Source organism: Periplaneta americana, chromosome 5, assembly GCF_040183065.1.
Source record: "Periplaneta americana isolate PAMFEO1 chromosome 5, P.americana_PAMFEO1_priV1, whole genome shotgun sequence".
In the NCBI taxonomy this organism is placed as follows: domain Eukaryota; kingdom Metazoa; phylum Arthropoda; class Insecta; order Blattodea; family Blattidae; genus Periplaneta; species Periplaneta americana.
In genome coordinates, this window is record NC_091121.1 from 65531699 (window position 1) to 65549063 (window position 17365).

Consider the following 17365-nt stretch of genomic DNA (forward strand, 5'->3'; position numbering starts at 1 on the left):
TTTTCTTACATTATTGGGTACATAATGCAGGGTTAAGCAGAGAAACGGGCGATTATAAATAGGTGGTTATTGACTAAATAATTTATTTTTATTTCAAATGGCATACGTGAAGTCATAAAGTAGCCTACATGGTCTGCCAAATGAAAAGGAAATCCTTTAAATGACTACCACTGAGATGGAAATGTACTTCGTCAGACATCCACAAAATGCAATAAAGACTTCATCTTTGTCCATGAGATTTAAAATCTCACAAAACGTCCTTCGGTTGAGAATATCGCGATGTTTTAATTGTGTAACACCTGAATTTTGTAATGAAAATGTAAGTAGCATGAGCAGATGGGATGGGATCATGGCTCCATAAATTAATAAATTAAAATGACGAAATTCACACCTAGTAACTTCAGAATTGTCATCGCTCTTGCTAAGGCTTTTAATTGCAAAAGCACATTCTGCACCGCTCCATCTTTCCATGACAACTAAATGATATTTTATCGGTAGCTATGTGCGCGCAGTTTATCGCCCCTCAACTGTGCTGTGAGAAATAAGTAGACTCTATCGTTCTATGTTGCTCGTCATTACGCTTGAAGATGGCAGAGAGACAAGAACTCCGTCAAGTCACTGCCCTGGTTCGCGTCGGTTCTCCTTAAAATCGTCCCTTTCTCTACCGGACCCTGTATTATAATGTATACTCTTATGTGAATTGCATGTATCAAGTCATGAGTATGTCATCATCAGGATTAAAATAAATGGGTCACCGGAACTTACTTATTGAAAAATTGTTTTGCTTTTATTCTTCACGAAATTATCATTCCAATTAGCGTATTTTTGTAATCAACCAAGAAGTTTAGATAAAATAATTTTATTGCTGCAAATTTCCGTCCAGACATTAATTCACACACGTATCAGACATACTGATTTCACATCTAATTATTTTTCAAACCAACTATGTAGTAGTCTCTAGAATATTGCAGATCCGGACTGTATGATGCATTTGGAAGATTTTCTGTACAATCTTGTCTTTTCTCGTTGTGCACAGAATGTGCAGTATGGGCTCAGACATCGTAATGCAGAACGATTTTTCTGCCTGAGTTTATCATTTCCATAGTAACCTTCCAAAATCTTCAGATCGAGACCACTATAAACGATTGCAAAGAGGAAGGTGCTGAAGAGGAAAAGTTAAATGCAAAAATTTAGTTGCCAATATGCACTCTTCAGATACAGAATTTTAAAACGCTACGAAATGCTAAGTAACATTAAAAGTAGGCCAACAATAAAACGCCAAATTTGATTTTAAAGTGCTAAATTTTAAATATCAAGTTGCTAAAATCTACCATCTCTAAGCATAATACCAAAAACGTATGCTGTACTTGTTACCTTCAACCCCCCTTACTAAAAATTCCATCTTTCTCGGATGAAATTAAACACATGTATAGACGGGGAAGCGAAACCTGGCATATGAGCGTGCGAGAGAGGAAAAATTGAGCTATCAGAAAAAGAGTTTGATGATGATTATGGTTAATATTATACAAATCTACTCACGGAACTTTATCTCAGACTAAAACCTATCTTCTCCCTTCGTACCCATTGGTGATATAACGACGGCACAAGATAAGGTCATAGGACAGGTTTTCTCTTCTACTGTACTTCGAGTCTATAGCAAGTTCGACATCCACTGGAACACGCATGTTGCAGGCAGCATACTTACATTTCTCGTGTAAATACTGATCCTTAAGTCATTTTTAATTGTTTATTTTACGACGCTTTCTCAACAGCTATGGTTATATAGCATCTTAATGAAATGAAGGTGATAATGCCAGCGAAATGAGTCCAGGGTCCAACACCAAAAGTTACCCAGCATTTGCTCTTAATGGGTTGAGAGAAATCCCCGGAAGGAACCTCAGCCAGGTAACTTGTACGGAATTATCCCATATTATACAATTTATCGAATAATAGTTATAAAAACATGGCATTAGAAAAGAATGTGTGGCAGATGATTGGGAAAACTATAGGGGAACAACTTAGTAAACTCCGTTGGTCTGCGCATGCGTCAATCTTAAAGAGTGCCAGGCCTGCTATTCACCTCCTCCTTTCTAAATGTCAGCCAATAACTGATAGCAGTGATGCATCAGATGACTTGTCAATCAGTAGCGACAATGGTTCAGATTAATGGAGAACTCCGACTCCGCCTCCAGCGCAGCGCAGCGGTAAGGTTTAGTAACCTCCTTCAACAGAGTTTTGCCAGTTGTTAACCTGTAGTAAGTTTACTGTAACTTAATCATTCGTTTGTTATTACATATTTTGATAGGTTATCCTTGCTGTTTAATTTAGCTCAAAACTGAAAATATATATTTCCTCGTGTAGTCAGAAATAGTGATAATTAATTTAAAATAAAATACATAGTATTAAACTCAAATTGGATTTATGTCACAATGATTCTTCATTGATTTTTGTGTTAAATCAGACATCCCGATACATTTTATGCAAGATTTAATTACTTAACTTTTTGAATTTCTACAATTTCTAGATTTGACAGTATTTAAAGGGTGTAAATGATATGTTGTTATTGAAGTGTTGTATCAGTGAAGAATTATGTTGTGTCAGTGAAGTGTGTTGTATCAGTGAGGAAGTATGTCGTGTCAGTGAAGTGTGCTGTGTAAGTGAAACATGTTCCTGTCAGTGAAGCTTTATAGTTTATAGTGGCAGTGCATAGTATTTGAACAGTGAAATGTTTTTGAAGTGTTAGTGAAATCAGGATAGAATCAGTAAAATGTGTCGTAGTTCCATTGCAGTGAGTGAGTTGACAGCGAAATGAGTGTAATTTGAAAGGTACTTGTGCAGATATAACATATCATACTCATGGGTTTTAGTTCGATCTTAGTTTTAAGATACAATTAATTAGATTTATTTCAAATGTTATTTTAAGTGATCGTTTCATTTAATTTAGTATATTCCCTGTTGTTGTTGTTATTATTATTATTAATTATTGTTAGTATTAATTATTAGTAATATTATTAATTGTATTTTTAATTAATAAGTTTATTATTGTCATTATTGAGTGTAATTAGTTACCACTGCCATCGGGTATATACCCACTGCAGTGTGAATAAATTCATACATACATACAAGTTTATTTTGATATAATTAACATAAACATGTTTATTATGCACAATAAAGTGTACTTGCTGCTAGTAAATAACTGGATTAAAAATAATAATAGACTACTATAATTTAATGAATAAAACGGAGGATATTAAATGTAACAAAATGTAACTATTTAAAACGTGTTGAATATGGGAAATGTATTTAGGCTATATGGTTAAATTATTTATTAGAATTTCCTCTATATCTGCCTCATGTTCTAACAAAGAAATAACTGCCAGATTCATGTTGTCGACCATCTTGAGCAGGGGCGTACGCAAGGAAGGGGGGAGGTTACCGGGTTTGAACCTCCCCCCCCCCCTTTGAACTTGGAAAAGAAAGACATGTTTAGATTTGAGCATTTTTTTTATTCATAATCTTTTTCCTTCTCTAATTTTTCACTGTCGGAGTAATAAAATATACATCGACATGATGAATAGTTCTCCTACTCCACCTTCAATATAATTTCTGTGCTTGGTGCTGCGGCACGTTCGAATTATAATCAGAGCTAGGAAGTTGGTACCAAATCTGTTAAGTTGTGTGAGTTTGGACTATATCTCTACCGAGTGAAAAGTAATAGAGCGTCTCTCGGTGTCAGTAAAGCAGAACGACTAACATGTACAGCCGGGTGGTAACCAAACATGTACTTTAATCATCCACAGCCTTAGAATAAGAAAATAATATAAAAAATTATAATTTGTAATTATAAAATTCGTAATCCCAATCTAAATTAATTTATCCATATATATAAAAATAGCATACAAAGTATACAATTATGATTCTAGCCTCATTATAACAAATATATGAAAAGAAATACTCCTTTTATGTTCAGAAAAAAAACAATATTTGTATTCTGAAAATATTCGTTCTACATCACAAGACGTTACTGGAGCATATCTGAAATATAATACAGTATTTATTACTAGACTATCATCAGGTGAACAACTACTTTGTAAATCTAATAGTTTATCTCGTATGCGAGTCATAATATTAAACCCATAATTGTTTTCAAGAAAATTTTTCGTTTATGGCAGCTAGAAATTCTTATCGTATTTCCGATGTTGAACTTGGACTGTAACGCAACTGAATGCATAGCAGCACGAGACGTCAAGATTTAACGAAGAATAATCGGGGAAAAAAATAAGCGTGTTACACACTACTGTTTGCATAATTATTTAATAAAAGATGAGTTTATTTTTTGGAATCATGCATTATAGTCACATTATATAAATAATACAATAGCTCACTTTGTTCAAAACCTAAACTATTAACATAAATTAACAATATTCTTCAAACTAGTCACGGCTCTACACAGATCCACAGAATGCCACTATGCGTTGTTTGTGAACATACTGTGTATCGTCTGTAGCGAGCGGCAGCAGGGAGAGGCGTGGGTGGTATCTGTACTCCTCGCGTACTCTTCTGAAATCTACGGCTTTGGTACCAACTTCCTAGCTCTGATTATAACAATGCTATTTTTAATATAGAGAGATCTACCGCCTAGTACCGACCTTGTAATAAGATGAAGCCGAAACAATATGAAATTTAACTTGTTGTGACAGTTCTGCAGTGCTGGTTAAATGTTATGCATTGTCGATTTTAAATTCATTTTAGGAGTGATATTCACTCGTTCGTTAGAGTTCTGACTTTACGTTTAACGTTTTGTGCATTTGACAGTTCATATTTTTAATATATACTATAGTATTAATAATTACCATAACATAATAATAATAATAATAATATAATAATAATGCCATTAGGAAAGTCCAGGATAACAGAGAGGGTTTGGAATTGCTTGTCTGTGCGGATGACGCGAATATGTTAGGAGAAAATCCACAAACGATTAGGGGAAACAAGGGAATTTTACTTGAAGCAAGTAAAGAGATAGGTTTGGAAGTAAATCCCGAAAAGACAAAGTATATGATTATGTGTCGTGACCAGAATATTGTACGAAATGGAAATATAAAAATTGGAAATTTATCCTTTGAAGAGGTGGAAAAATTCAAGTACCTGGGAGTAACAGTAACAAATATAAATGATACTCGGGAGGAAATTAAACACAGAATAAATATGGGAAATGCCTGTTATTATTCGGTTGAGAAGCTTTTATCATTCAGTCTGCTGTCAAAAAATCTGAAAGTTAGAATTTATAAAACAGTTATATTACCGGTTGTTCTTTATGGTTGTGAAACTTGGACTTTCACTTTGAGAGAGGAACATAGGTTAAGGGTGCTTGAGAATAAGGTGCTTAGGAAAATATTTGGGGCTAAAAGGGATGAAATTACAGGAGAATGAAGAAAGTTACACAACACAGAACTGCACGCATTGTATTCTTCACGTGACATAATTAGGAACATTAAATCCAGACGTTTGAGATGGGCAGGACATGTAGCACGTATGGGCGAATCCAGAAATGCATATAGAGTGTTAGTTTTGGGAGGCGGGAAGGAAAAGACCTTTGGGGAGGCCGAGACGTAGATGAGAAGATAATATTAAAATGGATTTGAGGGAGGTGGGATATGATGATAGAGACTGGATTAATCTTGCTCAGGATAGGGACCAATGGTGGGCTTATGTGAGGGCGGCAATGAACCTTCGGGTTCCTTAAAAGCCAGTAAGTAAGTAAGTAATAATAATAATACACAAAATTTGAAATATAGGCTACCGATAATGTAAATTGTAAACAATTTTAATAACGACCGCTCCTCTTGACAAAATTGTGCGTACGCCACTGATATTGAGTAAGAAACGAAGCAATGACCCTCTGTTGTAAAAACCAGTCGACGCTATCTACCGCAAGCGTTAACAGAATTTCACGCACAGTGCGTCTTGGAAATCACCGCTTAACCGCTCCTCCACAGCGGTGGAATCTGTAAGTCATTGCTATTTAATACGCTGGTTGGGCATTCGGATTGCTGGTGCTGAATAAAGGAAGTCTTATTAGATTCAGGATGAACGCAGTTGGAGTCGTTTACTGGAAGGCAGAAGAGCACGTTGGTGATCAAGTATTTATGACGTTAGCAAAGTGGCAGACTCCGAGCTGGGCTGCTTGTTTCAGTCGCGTAATGAAATTGAATTTAGCGACCATAAAACCCACAAGTTTTGTGAGCCCTGGTCGCTGGAAGAAGGCGGAGTGGTGGGTCGTCTTGGCATCCTGTGTACCGCTCGCAGTTTGAGCCACGTACGGATTTGACAGGCACACGAATAACGTGACTCGGGTACCTTACGAGGGCTGACTTAGCACACAGTGAGCTTCTTCTTTTGATCACTACAAAGAGCAAGTTTCTAATGAAAGTTATGTCAGACTATCCATAATATGAAATTACCTGTGTACAAAAGTTTATTCATTTTTAATGACCACACTTTATCATCATCATCATCATCATCATCATCATCATCATCATCATCATCATCGACCTGGCTGGCGAGTTGGTATAGCGCTGGCCTTCTAAGCCCAAGGTTGTGGGTTCGATCCCGGGCCAGGTCGATGGCATTTAAGTGTGCTTAATGCGACAGGCTCATGTAAGTAGATTTATTGGCATGTAAAAGAAGTCCTGCGGGACAAAATTCCGGCACATCCGGCGACGCTGATATAACCTCTGCAGTTGCGAGCGTCGTTAAATAAAACATAACATTTAACATTCATCATCATCATCATCATCATGGTAATTTTTTTCTTGACCATACGCCCCAACCCTTAAGTTCTCTCTCTCTCTCGAAATATACTTTATTCTCCTCTCTCTATTCCACCAACAGCCATATTTTAGTAGGTTATTTAACGACACTGTATCAACTACTAGATTATTTAGCGTCGATGGAATTGGTGATGGCGGGATGAGTCCGAGAATTCGCCGTAGATTACCTGACATTTGGCTTACAGTTGAGGAAAACCTTGGAAAAAACACAACCCGGGAATCGAACTCAAGTCCAGATCAGTAGGCTAGCACTTCTGCCGTGTGAGCTATGCCGGCGAACCGACCACCATTTAATGGATGTTTTTATGTTAAGGAGAAAGTAAAAAATTGTTTTGATTTAGCCCACCTTTTAATACAATAATTATGAAATTGTAAGTTACCATCAAACTTCCATGATGAAATTGAAGATTATATCTGCAACATTTCGCTGTTTTTCAACCATTCTTTTATGTATAATTCTGGAATTCAGCGTTGTAGAGTGGAACATTTATGTTTATGGATATTAAAGAATCAGTGGTTGCCAAACACCACGAAATTGTGACGTAATAGAAATGCAACCCGCACACCACTTTCGCAGGGAGAGGGGTGGAGTGTGTATCTCCTCAGGTAATGCAGTGAATAACAGTGCAGAGACGGACTGTGACCAAAAAACGAAAGCAATATAATATTCTTCTACTTATTAACTATACACACTTTTTTCCATGTTAATTTTTTATCCTCCTATTAATTATTTTTGTATTATTAATAAAATAACATAAACTTATTTTCTTATTTAACATAGAAAGAGCGAGTACTTTACATCAGCAGTAATTTGAAATTAGAAAAACGTACCAGGCTGGTCACGAAGTATTTTACTCTGATTAAGACATAGAACCCGATATTTTTTATTGTTTATTCATTAATGAAATATTCAAATTACACTCATACGTAGAAAAAAACGTGGAAGTATTTTACACCGATTAAAACATAGAAGCCAATACTTTTTATTGTTTATTTATTAATGAAATATACAAATTACACTACATACGTCGAAAAAAAACGTCGAAGTATTTTACCCCGATTAAGATATAGAAGCCGTTACTTTTTATTGTTCGTTTATTATTCAAGTTACAGGTAAGGGCGTGGTAGTCTTCATAACAAGAAAAATAATGACAACGTACATTGTTCTTTTATACTTCATTTAAAATTTTACAACAAATTAAGTATCTCATATTTTTGCAATCTGCACAAAATAAATACTTTTCCTTCCATGCTCCTTAAAATTAAGTTTTTACTTACTATCTGTTTTCAAAAAGACATCGAAACATATTATCCTACACACTTGTAACATTACATGCGTACGTCTGCTGCTGATAAATGTCTTTACTTATATCGAAGTGAAGGCTGTAAACAGAGGGTGGGGGTATGATGTCATGGTTACGCTTGAGTGGAGACAGGGACATGTGTCGCGACACAGCTTTTGGCGATCACTGTTTTTTTTTATTTTTTTATTTATTTTTTTTAAGTAGGTTATTTTACGACGCTTTATCAACAGCTGAGGTTATTTAGCGTCTGAATGAGATGAAGGTGATAATGCCGGTGAAATGAGTCCGGGATCCAACACCGAAAGTTACCCAGCATTTGCTCATATTGGGTTGAGGGAAAACCCCGGAAAAAACCTCAACCAGGTAACTTGCCCCGACCGGGAATCGAACCCGGGCCACCTGGTTTCGCGGCTAGACGCTCTAACCGTTACTCCACAGGTGTGGACGCGATCACTGTTAAAGAAGATATATTAGGAACAGCAAGACATGATCTAAGATCAGTTCATTAGTATCAGATGAAGCAGGTTTGCTGTTCCATTACTACAGGTACGGGTTTGTTTACTTGCCCGTGAGTAGTCATGGTCAGCGGTGGAGAGGGATAGGTAGAGACCACAGATTTTCGCGTAATGACCTGAAGTGTATAATGAATACAGTAATTTCTGGTAATGTAGGGGAGTCGGTACGCAAATTAATTAACTATTTCAGTTTGGACTTAAAGACTGAAATATAAGAATAATTTAAGCATGTCAGAAAACTGGTAATTAAAACCAATAGTACAATTATAGTATGTGAAATTGAAGACTTACAGTTTCATAATAGTTGATTAGAACTAATACGACTTTTTTTCCCAGAATAATTTAACATTTTACAGTTTCACTAATATTCTATTCAAGAAGGACATGAAATAATTATATGATTTACAGTTGGTAACTATATTGTTAACGGTTTGGTAAACGTATAATTTAAAGTGTTCAGTAACAACTCAAACTCGTTGCAATAATTATTTATGTTTATTCTTTATAAACAATCATGCTTTTGCATTATCAATTAATATAAAAAACTTTAATTAATCATCGAGTTTAATTGATTGTTACCAATCATCAAATATGATCTTGTACTTTTTTCAGTTCTGTTTTCCAAAGGATCCTGTATTCGATTGATCAGATTTATTATACAGTAGTTATGGCGTTCGAAGTGCCGTAAGGTATTTCAAACTCCAGTTTTAATTTCATCTGCCAAATGGAAGATTGCTGCATTATTGTTAGTCTGCATTATGCACTCCATGACTCTGAGAAGTTTTTACACTTTCGTAATTTCATTAAATCAATAACTTACTATCAACGCTCGGAACTTAGCCTGGAGCCTTCCTTGAGGATTGTAAAACATTTCAATAGCATTGAAAAAACTTGGAGATGTGGTCAGGACAGTGCAAGGTTACAACAGATAAGAAGCAATACAAAGGACATACAATTGTTCCTGTTGAAGGTAAACTCTCGGTCACTGAGTCAGACCAGAGCACACTCTGACCAACTTATAATGAAATGGAATATTTGCATACAAAACCTTTGGAACTGTAGAATAAATTAATGTTTACCGTTTTTACATATCAGTCGTTACATTGTACTTGGCTCGAGTTGATAAGTGACAATGGGTAAGCAACGTGCACCCGCCTGGAGTCTTCCTCCAGTTGTCGCCTGGTCGTGGCAAGCACAAGACATAAATGTTTTTGCAACAACCAACACGAAGACGGAAAAGGTTAGTCAGAGCTGTGAGTGGCATGCAGAAAGTAAGATCTATTTCTAACTGGACAGGAATCCTCGATGGAAGACTGCGAAACTGTCTAGCAGACGCGTAAGTAATAAAAGTAGGGAATAAATAACCAAACTGAGTGTTTGGAGCAGTTACGGAAAAGTAAACCTGATCGGAACATCGGACTGTTATACGCATATAGGAAGGTAATTTTTTTCTTTTATACCTGTTGTGATTTCTCTCTTTACTTGTGTTTTTTATTTGAATCGGGGATTGCAGAAACAGCACATGTCATAAAAACTAAATTTTTCAGTAGACACAAAAAACCGTATTACTGGCTGTACACCACATCATTGGTTATAGTACTGGCTTCTTCAGACAGAAGTCTAATAGATGTGTCGTTTTATACCAAATTTATTGGAATCTAATGAATTGTTAATGAAATAAATCAATACACATTAACTTGACATGTGCTGTTTCTGCAAGGAATCAAAATTGTAGTATAATAATTTCAGTTCAACTAAAGTTTGTCAAATTAGGGATATAATAATATATGCATAGGCCTACTGTGTACTTAATACATAAGTTCAGCATATAAGTGAACTTATTTTTTCACAATAGGTCGCTGAAGAATATTATTGTAAAATTCTTGATATTCATGTGGTATGTAACGCATTAGTTTGCGTATATCGTCAAGTTTCTCTCTTTGAATTGGCACGATTTTGTCTGGATATGCCAATTAAGTAGGTAAATATGGTATTCTCCTTTGTACTTAAAGCAAACATTCTCATGGGGGCAGATAAAAAAATTCATCTTTTTTCTTCCATCATTTTAATTATTTCAAAAGAAGTGGTTACACAAATTTTGGTCACTCGAGCGCAATTACGAAGGCCGTAAAAAATAAGTTTCCCTGGGGCCGTTTACAGAAAGAGAACAAAATTTCATGGAAAGTTTTATTGGAACATATAGTCCTTATAGCAATTGTTGAGTTATTTTTTCAACGCATTCCTACCAGAAATGAGACATTTGTCATTCAGTGGGATCAATTTTTTTATCCTTATGTCGTAGATGACTGCCGTCTGGAATTGGAACCAATGTCTCGGCACATGTCTTTGATATGAGTTGTTTCTGCGCGCTTCCAGGATTTCACAGGTCTCCAAATGTACTGACATATGTGGTTTCTGCATGGAATGATAGCCCTATATCAACAGTCCATGAAACTCGAATAAACTCATTTCGCCACGAATAGTGACATGTGCTGTTTCTGCAATCCCTGATTCATTTGTGTTTGTACTTTTAATTCTTATTTCTTTTCCCTGCAATTGTTTTATTGGTATTTCTGGTGGTGTGGCAGAGGAGATCTCATGGCGTTAACTCCATCACATTAAATAAATAAATTCTTATCATGACATGATTTTAATACAGCAACGGAAAACTGACTTTTCAGCCACACTGTAAATAAAAAAGTGTCATTTTAGGCTGGTTTAGGACGACAAGACTCTTACATGCTATATGCCTACCCTAGGTAAATTTATAGAATAGATATACGTTCACTCTTCCGATCTACGATATATTATTCTGGCCGTAGTGTCCTCCTTGGCATTGTGTCACAATAATGTGTGTGTTACCTTGGACGTTATTGCAACAACCGATATGATATGATGGCAGTATGTATATATATAGCGTTCATTTGCGCATTTCATTTTGGTCTGCTGAGTACTAAGTGTCCTATATACAGGTATACCAGCAGTTCATCACCGAGGGCGGAATAGGCAAGTTTGAAGCACATTATATATTAGCGTTTCGTACTTAGTGGTACTAAATAAATTAAATCCTTTTTGTTACTAGTACATTATATATTTACGTCTCGCATTTGGAGACAGCGTTGCCAACCATGCGATAATTTATAGCGATGTGCAATAAAAACCTTTTTGAGTTTGGATGAATACTTGATAGATTTGAAATAGGGATATCTTATGCGAAGTTTTACTGCTAGATGGCAGGAGCGTTCTATGCGGCGCAACAAGTTGTAGGGCTATGTTATATCATATGCTACCGTTGATTACGTTTTCCCGCTTGTTGGTTTTCTGTGCGTGTCAAAATTATATTTACAATTATTTTTTATAACCTAGTATAATTTAATATAATTCAATATTTTCTTACCTCATAATTTAATTTAATTTAATTTACAATAAATAATAACGTAAACCTGTATAATATTGAGCGATTCCCCGAGATGGGTGGGGAAATCTGCAGTATACAGAATATAGATACGAGTAAATTGAATGTTCATGAATCTAAACGAGAACGAGGTGTACGAATAAAAAAAATAGGAACTACCGGGATATCGAAGGTGAATATTGCCCTCTTTAATCATTAGTATTTAAGAACCGTACGCTGAAAACAGGTTATGCAGCCACCAGTGTGTTTTTTTTTAATAGGGAAGGGACTATCGAGATTGAATTCCTTGTGTTTTTTGTAGTTGCAGAAAGATCAAATGAAATTTTTAATAGGATGATATAATATAATTGCAGTAGTATCACGATTAATCGTGCGTTTTGTAGGTTAAAGACATGCAGTTTTGAATATTATGTAGGATGATTTTGAAAATTTGAAGTTAAAACATGGTTTTAAAAATTAGGGTACAGTACAGTAAAAGCATTCTTCACGAAATGGATTTCACTACGGATCGTCCTGGATAATAATAAACATCCCAGTTTATCGAGAGTTTACTGCAGGCGTAAACTTCGGAGACTCCTACTACTACTGCATATAATCTAAGCTAACATAGCTCGCTGTCGAGGTTGCATATGTTTTTATTAATTTTTCTTTTTCCTCTTCCAAAATGAAACTATAGTCAACAATTCCTTACTTGAAGTAGTTACTTTTATTTAATAGCTAGCACTTTCGAGGAGCAATTTAATTACTTATATTTTTTAAGGTTTAAAGCATATATTCAGAATATTTCGGGACATGATTGAAGACAAAAAGCTTTCCCTGGTGCTTACATATAGAAACATAACAAAAATTTGTCATTTTAGTTGTTTTTAAGAGTATTTAATATACTAATACACTACATATAATCCTCAATGTTTATATACCGAAAAACAAATGCACACGCAAAGCGCATCCCTCAAAGTACACGTGCGCTATCTGTTGGTGCTAGTTCAGGATATCCATATTACTTAAATGCTTCCAGGATTTATGATAAAAATAACTAGACGTTATGTTTATTCTTACTCGTGGGGAGATCGTATTACGGATGGTGGCATGGCATGCGCTTCAGAGTTACATGGGTTAAATAGAATAATATGATGAAGGATCGGTGGAGCGGAGAAAAATTCTCTAGTTGCAAGTATGTACTACATGGTTGCTCATTGTAACGCTAACGACTTCAATGTCGCCGAGGGACATGAAAACTTGTGAGGTATATATTCTACTTCATTTTCCACAATCACTACACTGTACTATTAACATAGAATATAACGTAGCACATTGACGTCGTTCTTTACATTCACAGTATGTCTGTCTACGTATTCAAGGAACTCTATAGTCAAGTTGTGAGTACATTAGTTGCTAAAGTGTCCCGGATCCTAAGTCTGGCCATAAGTAAGTAAATATCCTGTCGAAATCTCAGGTTATTTAGCGTCTGAATTAAATGAAGATGATAATGCCCGTGAAATGAGCCCGGGGTCCAGCACCGAAAGTTACTCAGAATTTTCTCATATTGGATTGAGGGAAAAACCCGGAAAAAACCTCAACCAGGTAACTTCCCTCGACCGGGATTCGAATCCGGGCCACCTGGTTTCGCGGTCAGATGCACTAACCGTTATTCCACAAGTGTCGACTTTCCACTTTTCTTTGTTATGTTTATTTCATTATTATTTCCGTTTCTTTCCTTTCATTTCTCGTTTACTTCATTTTCCTCGCCTGTATTTTCCTTTCCATTGCTTTATTTTTCTTCCATTTCCTTCCTTTTTATACACCTTTGTATCTATTATGTACACTTTCCTCTTTTTATACCATTTTCACTCTCCTCCCTTCTCATTGACAGTACTATTCTCGAGGTTCTCATAACACTTTTAACAAGTTTTAATTAAATTTGTCGCCCGGAGTCTCTGAACGTATTATTCTCACAACACAGTCTATAGTCAAGTCTTTACACGTGTTTAAAAGAATTACGAGGTTGAAAACTGATACTAATTGCAGCATTTACGATAAAATTAACTTAAAGTGATGTTTACGAGGCTTCCTTTTTATTTGAATAGCCGTAAAGAAGACAATGAGCTCCTGTTTACGCCCCTTGACGACTTCTCTACATATTGGAAGAATGACGGACTTATCTACTGTGAGAGTTTATTTACTATGGATCTTCATTTCCGTTGTGGAAGTATTCAGTGACAAATCACCCCAAAAACATATTTGCTTCAACTTGTCTACTTGTGTTGCTTATCATTGGTTAATCAATATTTGAAGGACGATCTTCAACATATCCAGAGAATCGTTGAAATTAGAAACACGGTAGTATGTTAATCTTTATTTCCATAATGAATATCTGAATGATAGTTGTAGGAAATTAACGGGAGTATCGTTCGTAACGTGACGAAAATATAATTATCTCGAAACGAGTAAAACCGGTAATGAGAGTGCGTACGTTATCTTCAGCGTTTCACTTATATGGTAACGCAGACAAACAACATACGAGTAGAAAAACCTCCAACTCAATGTATACTTTCTAGAGGCTCTTAAAGCGATTTTAAACCCAAGCCAATGGTGGAAAAAATCAGAACCACATTTCATATTAGACAGCCCAATCGGTATCCATTATACAAGGAATATTATTACTAGTATTTTTTCATATTACTCCCCAAAGGAGCGTAATGGTTTGTCAACAGTAATCTCACTAGAGGTTTTGATTTATCTAGAGAAAGTCAAAACTCGAGTGAGATTTAATTCACTATTACACGATTAGAAGAAATAAAGTACTCTAATACAATAAAATATTATATATTAATTGGCTTACTAAAATTCTGTTTCACTAATGTTATCTTCACAAAAACGTTTGAACGGAGCCGCCATTTTCATTTGACTATTCTATACAGTAAACAAATGACGATCGCAAAGAGTGTTTTATATTACCGTAAAGAATATGCAGTTTGAAATGTTGACAAACAAAGAAACAAATGGTAGGGAGATGATAAAAACAGAAGAAGGTATATAAACATTAGACGAAATAAAGTACTCTAATACAATAAAATAGATATTAACTGACTTACTAAAATTCTATTTCACTAATGTTAGCTTCACCAAAACGTTTGAACGGAGCCGCCATTTTCATTTGACTATCTATGCAGTAAACAAATGACGATCGCAAAGCATGTTTTATGGCACCGTAAAGAATTTGCAGTTTGAAATGTTGGCAAAGAAACAAATGGTATGGAGGTGATAAAAACAGAAGAAGGTATATAAAGATTAGAAGAAATAAAGTACTCTAATACAATAAAATAGATATTAATTAACTTACTAAAATTGCATTTCACTAATATTAGCTTCACCAAAACGTTTGAACGGAGCCGTCATTTTCATTTGACTATCTATGCACTAAACAAATGACGATCGCAAAACATATTTTATAGTACCGTAAAGAAGTTGCAGTTTGAAATGTTGGCAGACAATGAAACAAGTGGTAGGGAGGTGATAAAAACAGAATAAAGTACATAAATATTGGAAGACATAAAGTACTCTAATACACTAAAATAGATATTAATTGACTTACTAAAATTCTATTTCACTAATGTTAGCTTCACTATCCTTGCGGGAAACAAATGACGATCGCAAAGCATGTTTTATAGTACCGTAAAGAATTTGAAGTTTGATTTGTTGGCAAACAAAGAAACAAATGCTAGGGAAGTGATAAAAATAAACAAATGCTAGGGAAATGGTAAAATTGTAGCAATAAGCAGCCATGATTGGTTGAAACACATCCTTTTGTACAGTTTTATTGGTCTAAAGTAGTATGACGTAGTAAAAGTGTAATAGTTTAAAATGAAGTGTTTAACCAGAATATGCATACCACATATGTTTTTTGGTTTGACATATAGATATGAATATAATGACTGAACATAAGCTGAAAATTATTGACAACACATTTCCTCTGCTACCTGATCTGTTCACATCAACGGAGTTTGCCCTTAATACACGATTGTAACAGGTTTGCGAACATGTAATCAGACTAATCACTAATTTAACATGTACTCTGTATGGCTAATATAGCTACTGTGTTTCCGACTGAAATTGTAATTCGACTATACAAAAATAGACTACGATTTTATGGTTCAGTAGCAACATCATTGTTATAAAACTGACAAATCCGGTAAATAATGAATATTCATAATATATGTTTAAAATTGTCAGATTGGCAACTCTTAGCCTATAATCAATTTCTTCTCTCATTCCCATTTTCGGAACAAAGCTGGCAGGTACCCACTCAAAGTGGCAAACTAAGGAACATCTATGAGGAGAGAACTTCTTTCATAAGATTTAACCCTCCCCCCCCTTTTTGGTAGAGGCTACCGTTACACTGGAACAATAAGAAAATTTAAATATTACTGGGAAGTACATGTGATACTTCCATGCACGAATTCTGCGCTATCATATGATGAAGGATCGGTGGAGGGGAGAAAAATTCTCTCCGGCACCGGGATTCGAATCCGGGTTTTCAGCTCTACGTGTTGACGCTCTATCCACTAAGCCACACTACATTCCAATTCCGATGCCGGATTGAATCCTCTCAGTCTAAGTTCCACCTCTTAGTTTTCCCTTTAGAGGCCAACCCTCATGCACTGTGTCGCAGCTGTGTGACAGTGGCATAATGTTCACATACTAATGTGCAGAGGTGCACTCATTACGACTGACTAAGTGGCCGGGATCCGACACGGAATGAGCGCCGTATTAAATCACTAAGTGATTATATGTATCATATTACTGCGATTTAGTATTGGAAAATGTTTCGTATTATGTAGATATAATTTTTTAAATCTGGAGAATCGATATCGCTGCAGTGAATTAAGCCTGTGATGAGTTTGATTTCAGAGAGCCACGTAGAGGTTTTCTAAAGGCCGAGTATTGACCCACGAGGAGGCAACATGCAAGCCCCGGGTCTGACGCATTAGGTTTCGTCCAAGTCGATACTTTTGGTGTAGATTGGCTGATTTCGATTTCATTCATTGTATCTACTACAGTCTAACTTCTTAGCAAACATTAGAACATCACATAACGTTTTACTTCTAGATGGTATCAAAAAGCTATAGAAAGACTTCATATTGGACTTGAATTGATTTGATTGAATTGGGTCAGGTAGTGTGTGTAGGCCTTTGTCATTTGTCCCTAAATCCATTTGACCAAATTGATAAGTATCTCTCAGGGATGCAGTAATGGAAAACATCCTCTACATTTTTAAGTAAGTAGATTCTACTGCCT

At 35.6% G+C, this 17365-nt stretch overlaps 2 protein-coding genes across 8 annotated transcripts in view; one reads left to right on the forward strand and one right to left on the reverse strand.

The window, feature by feature from the left end:
* fdl (fused lobes) overlaps window positions 1–17365 on the forward strand; it is a 335607-nt gene that overhangs the window by 255396 nt on the left and 62846 nt on the right. The window contains exon 1 of one of the 7 annotated variants that reach the window (XM_069825923.1): window positions 9770–9892. The exons of the other annotated variants lie outside the window; for them this stretch is intronic. Coding sequence (XP_069682024.1) covers window positions 9785–9892 — 108 coding nt within the window. The 5' untranslated portion in view covers window positions 9770–9784. Of the gene's footprint in view, window positions 1–9769; window positions 9893–17365 lie in introns of those variants that run through there. 7 annotated transcript variants of the gene reach the window in all.
* s-cup (stanley-cup) overlaps window positions 1–17365 on the reverse strand; it is a 340619-nt gene that overhangs the window by 156813 nt on the left and 166441 nt on the right. The window lies entirely within an intron of this gene.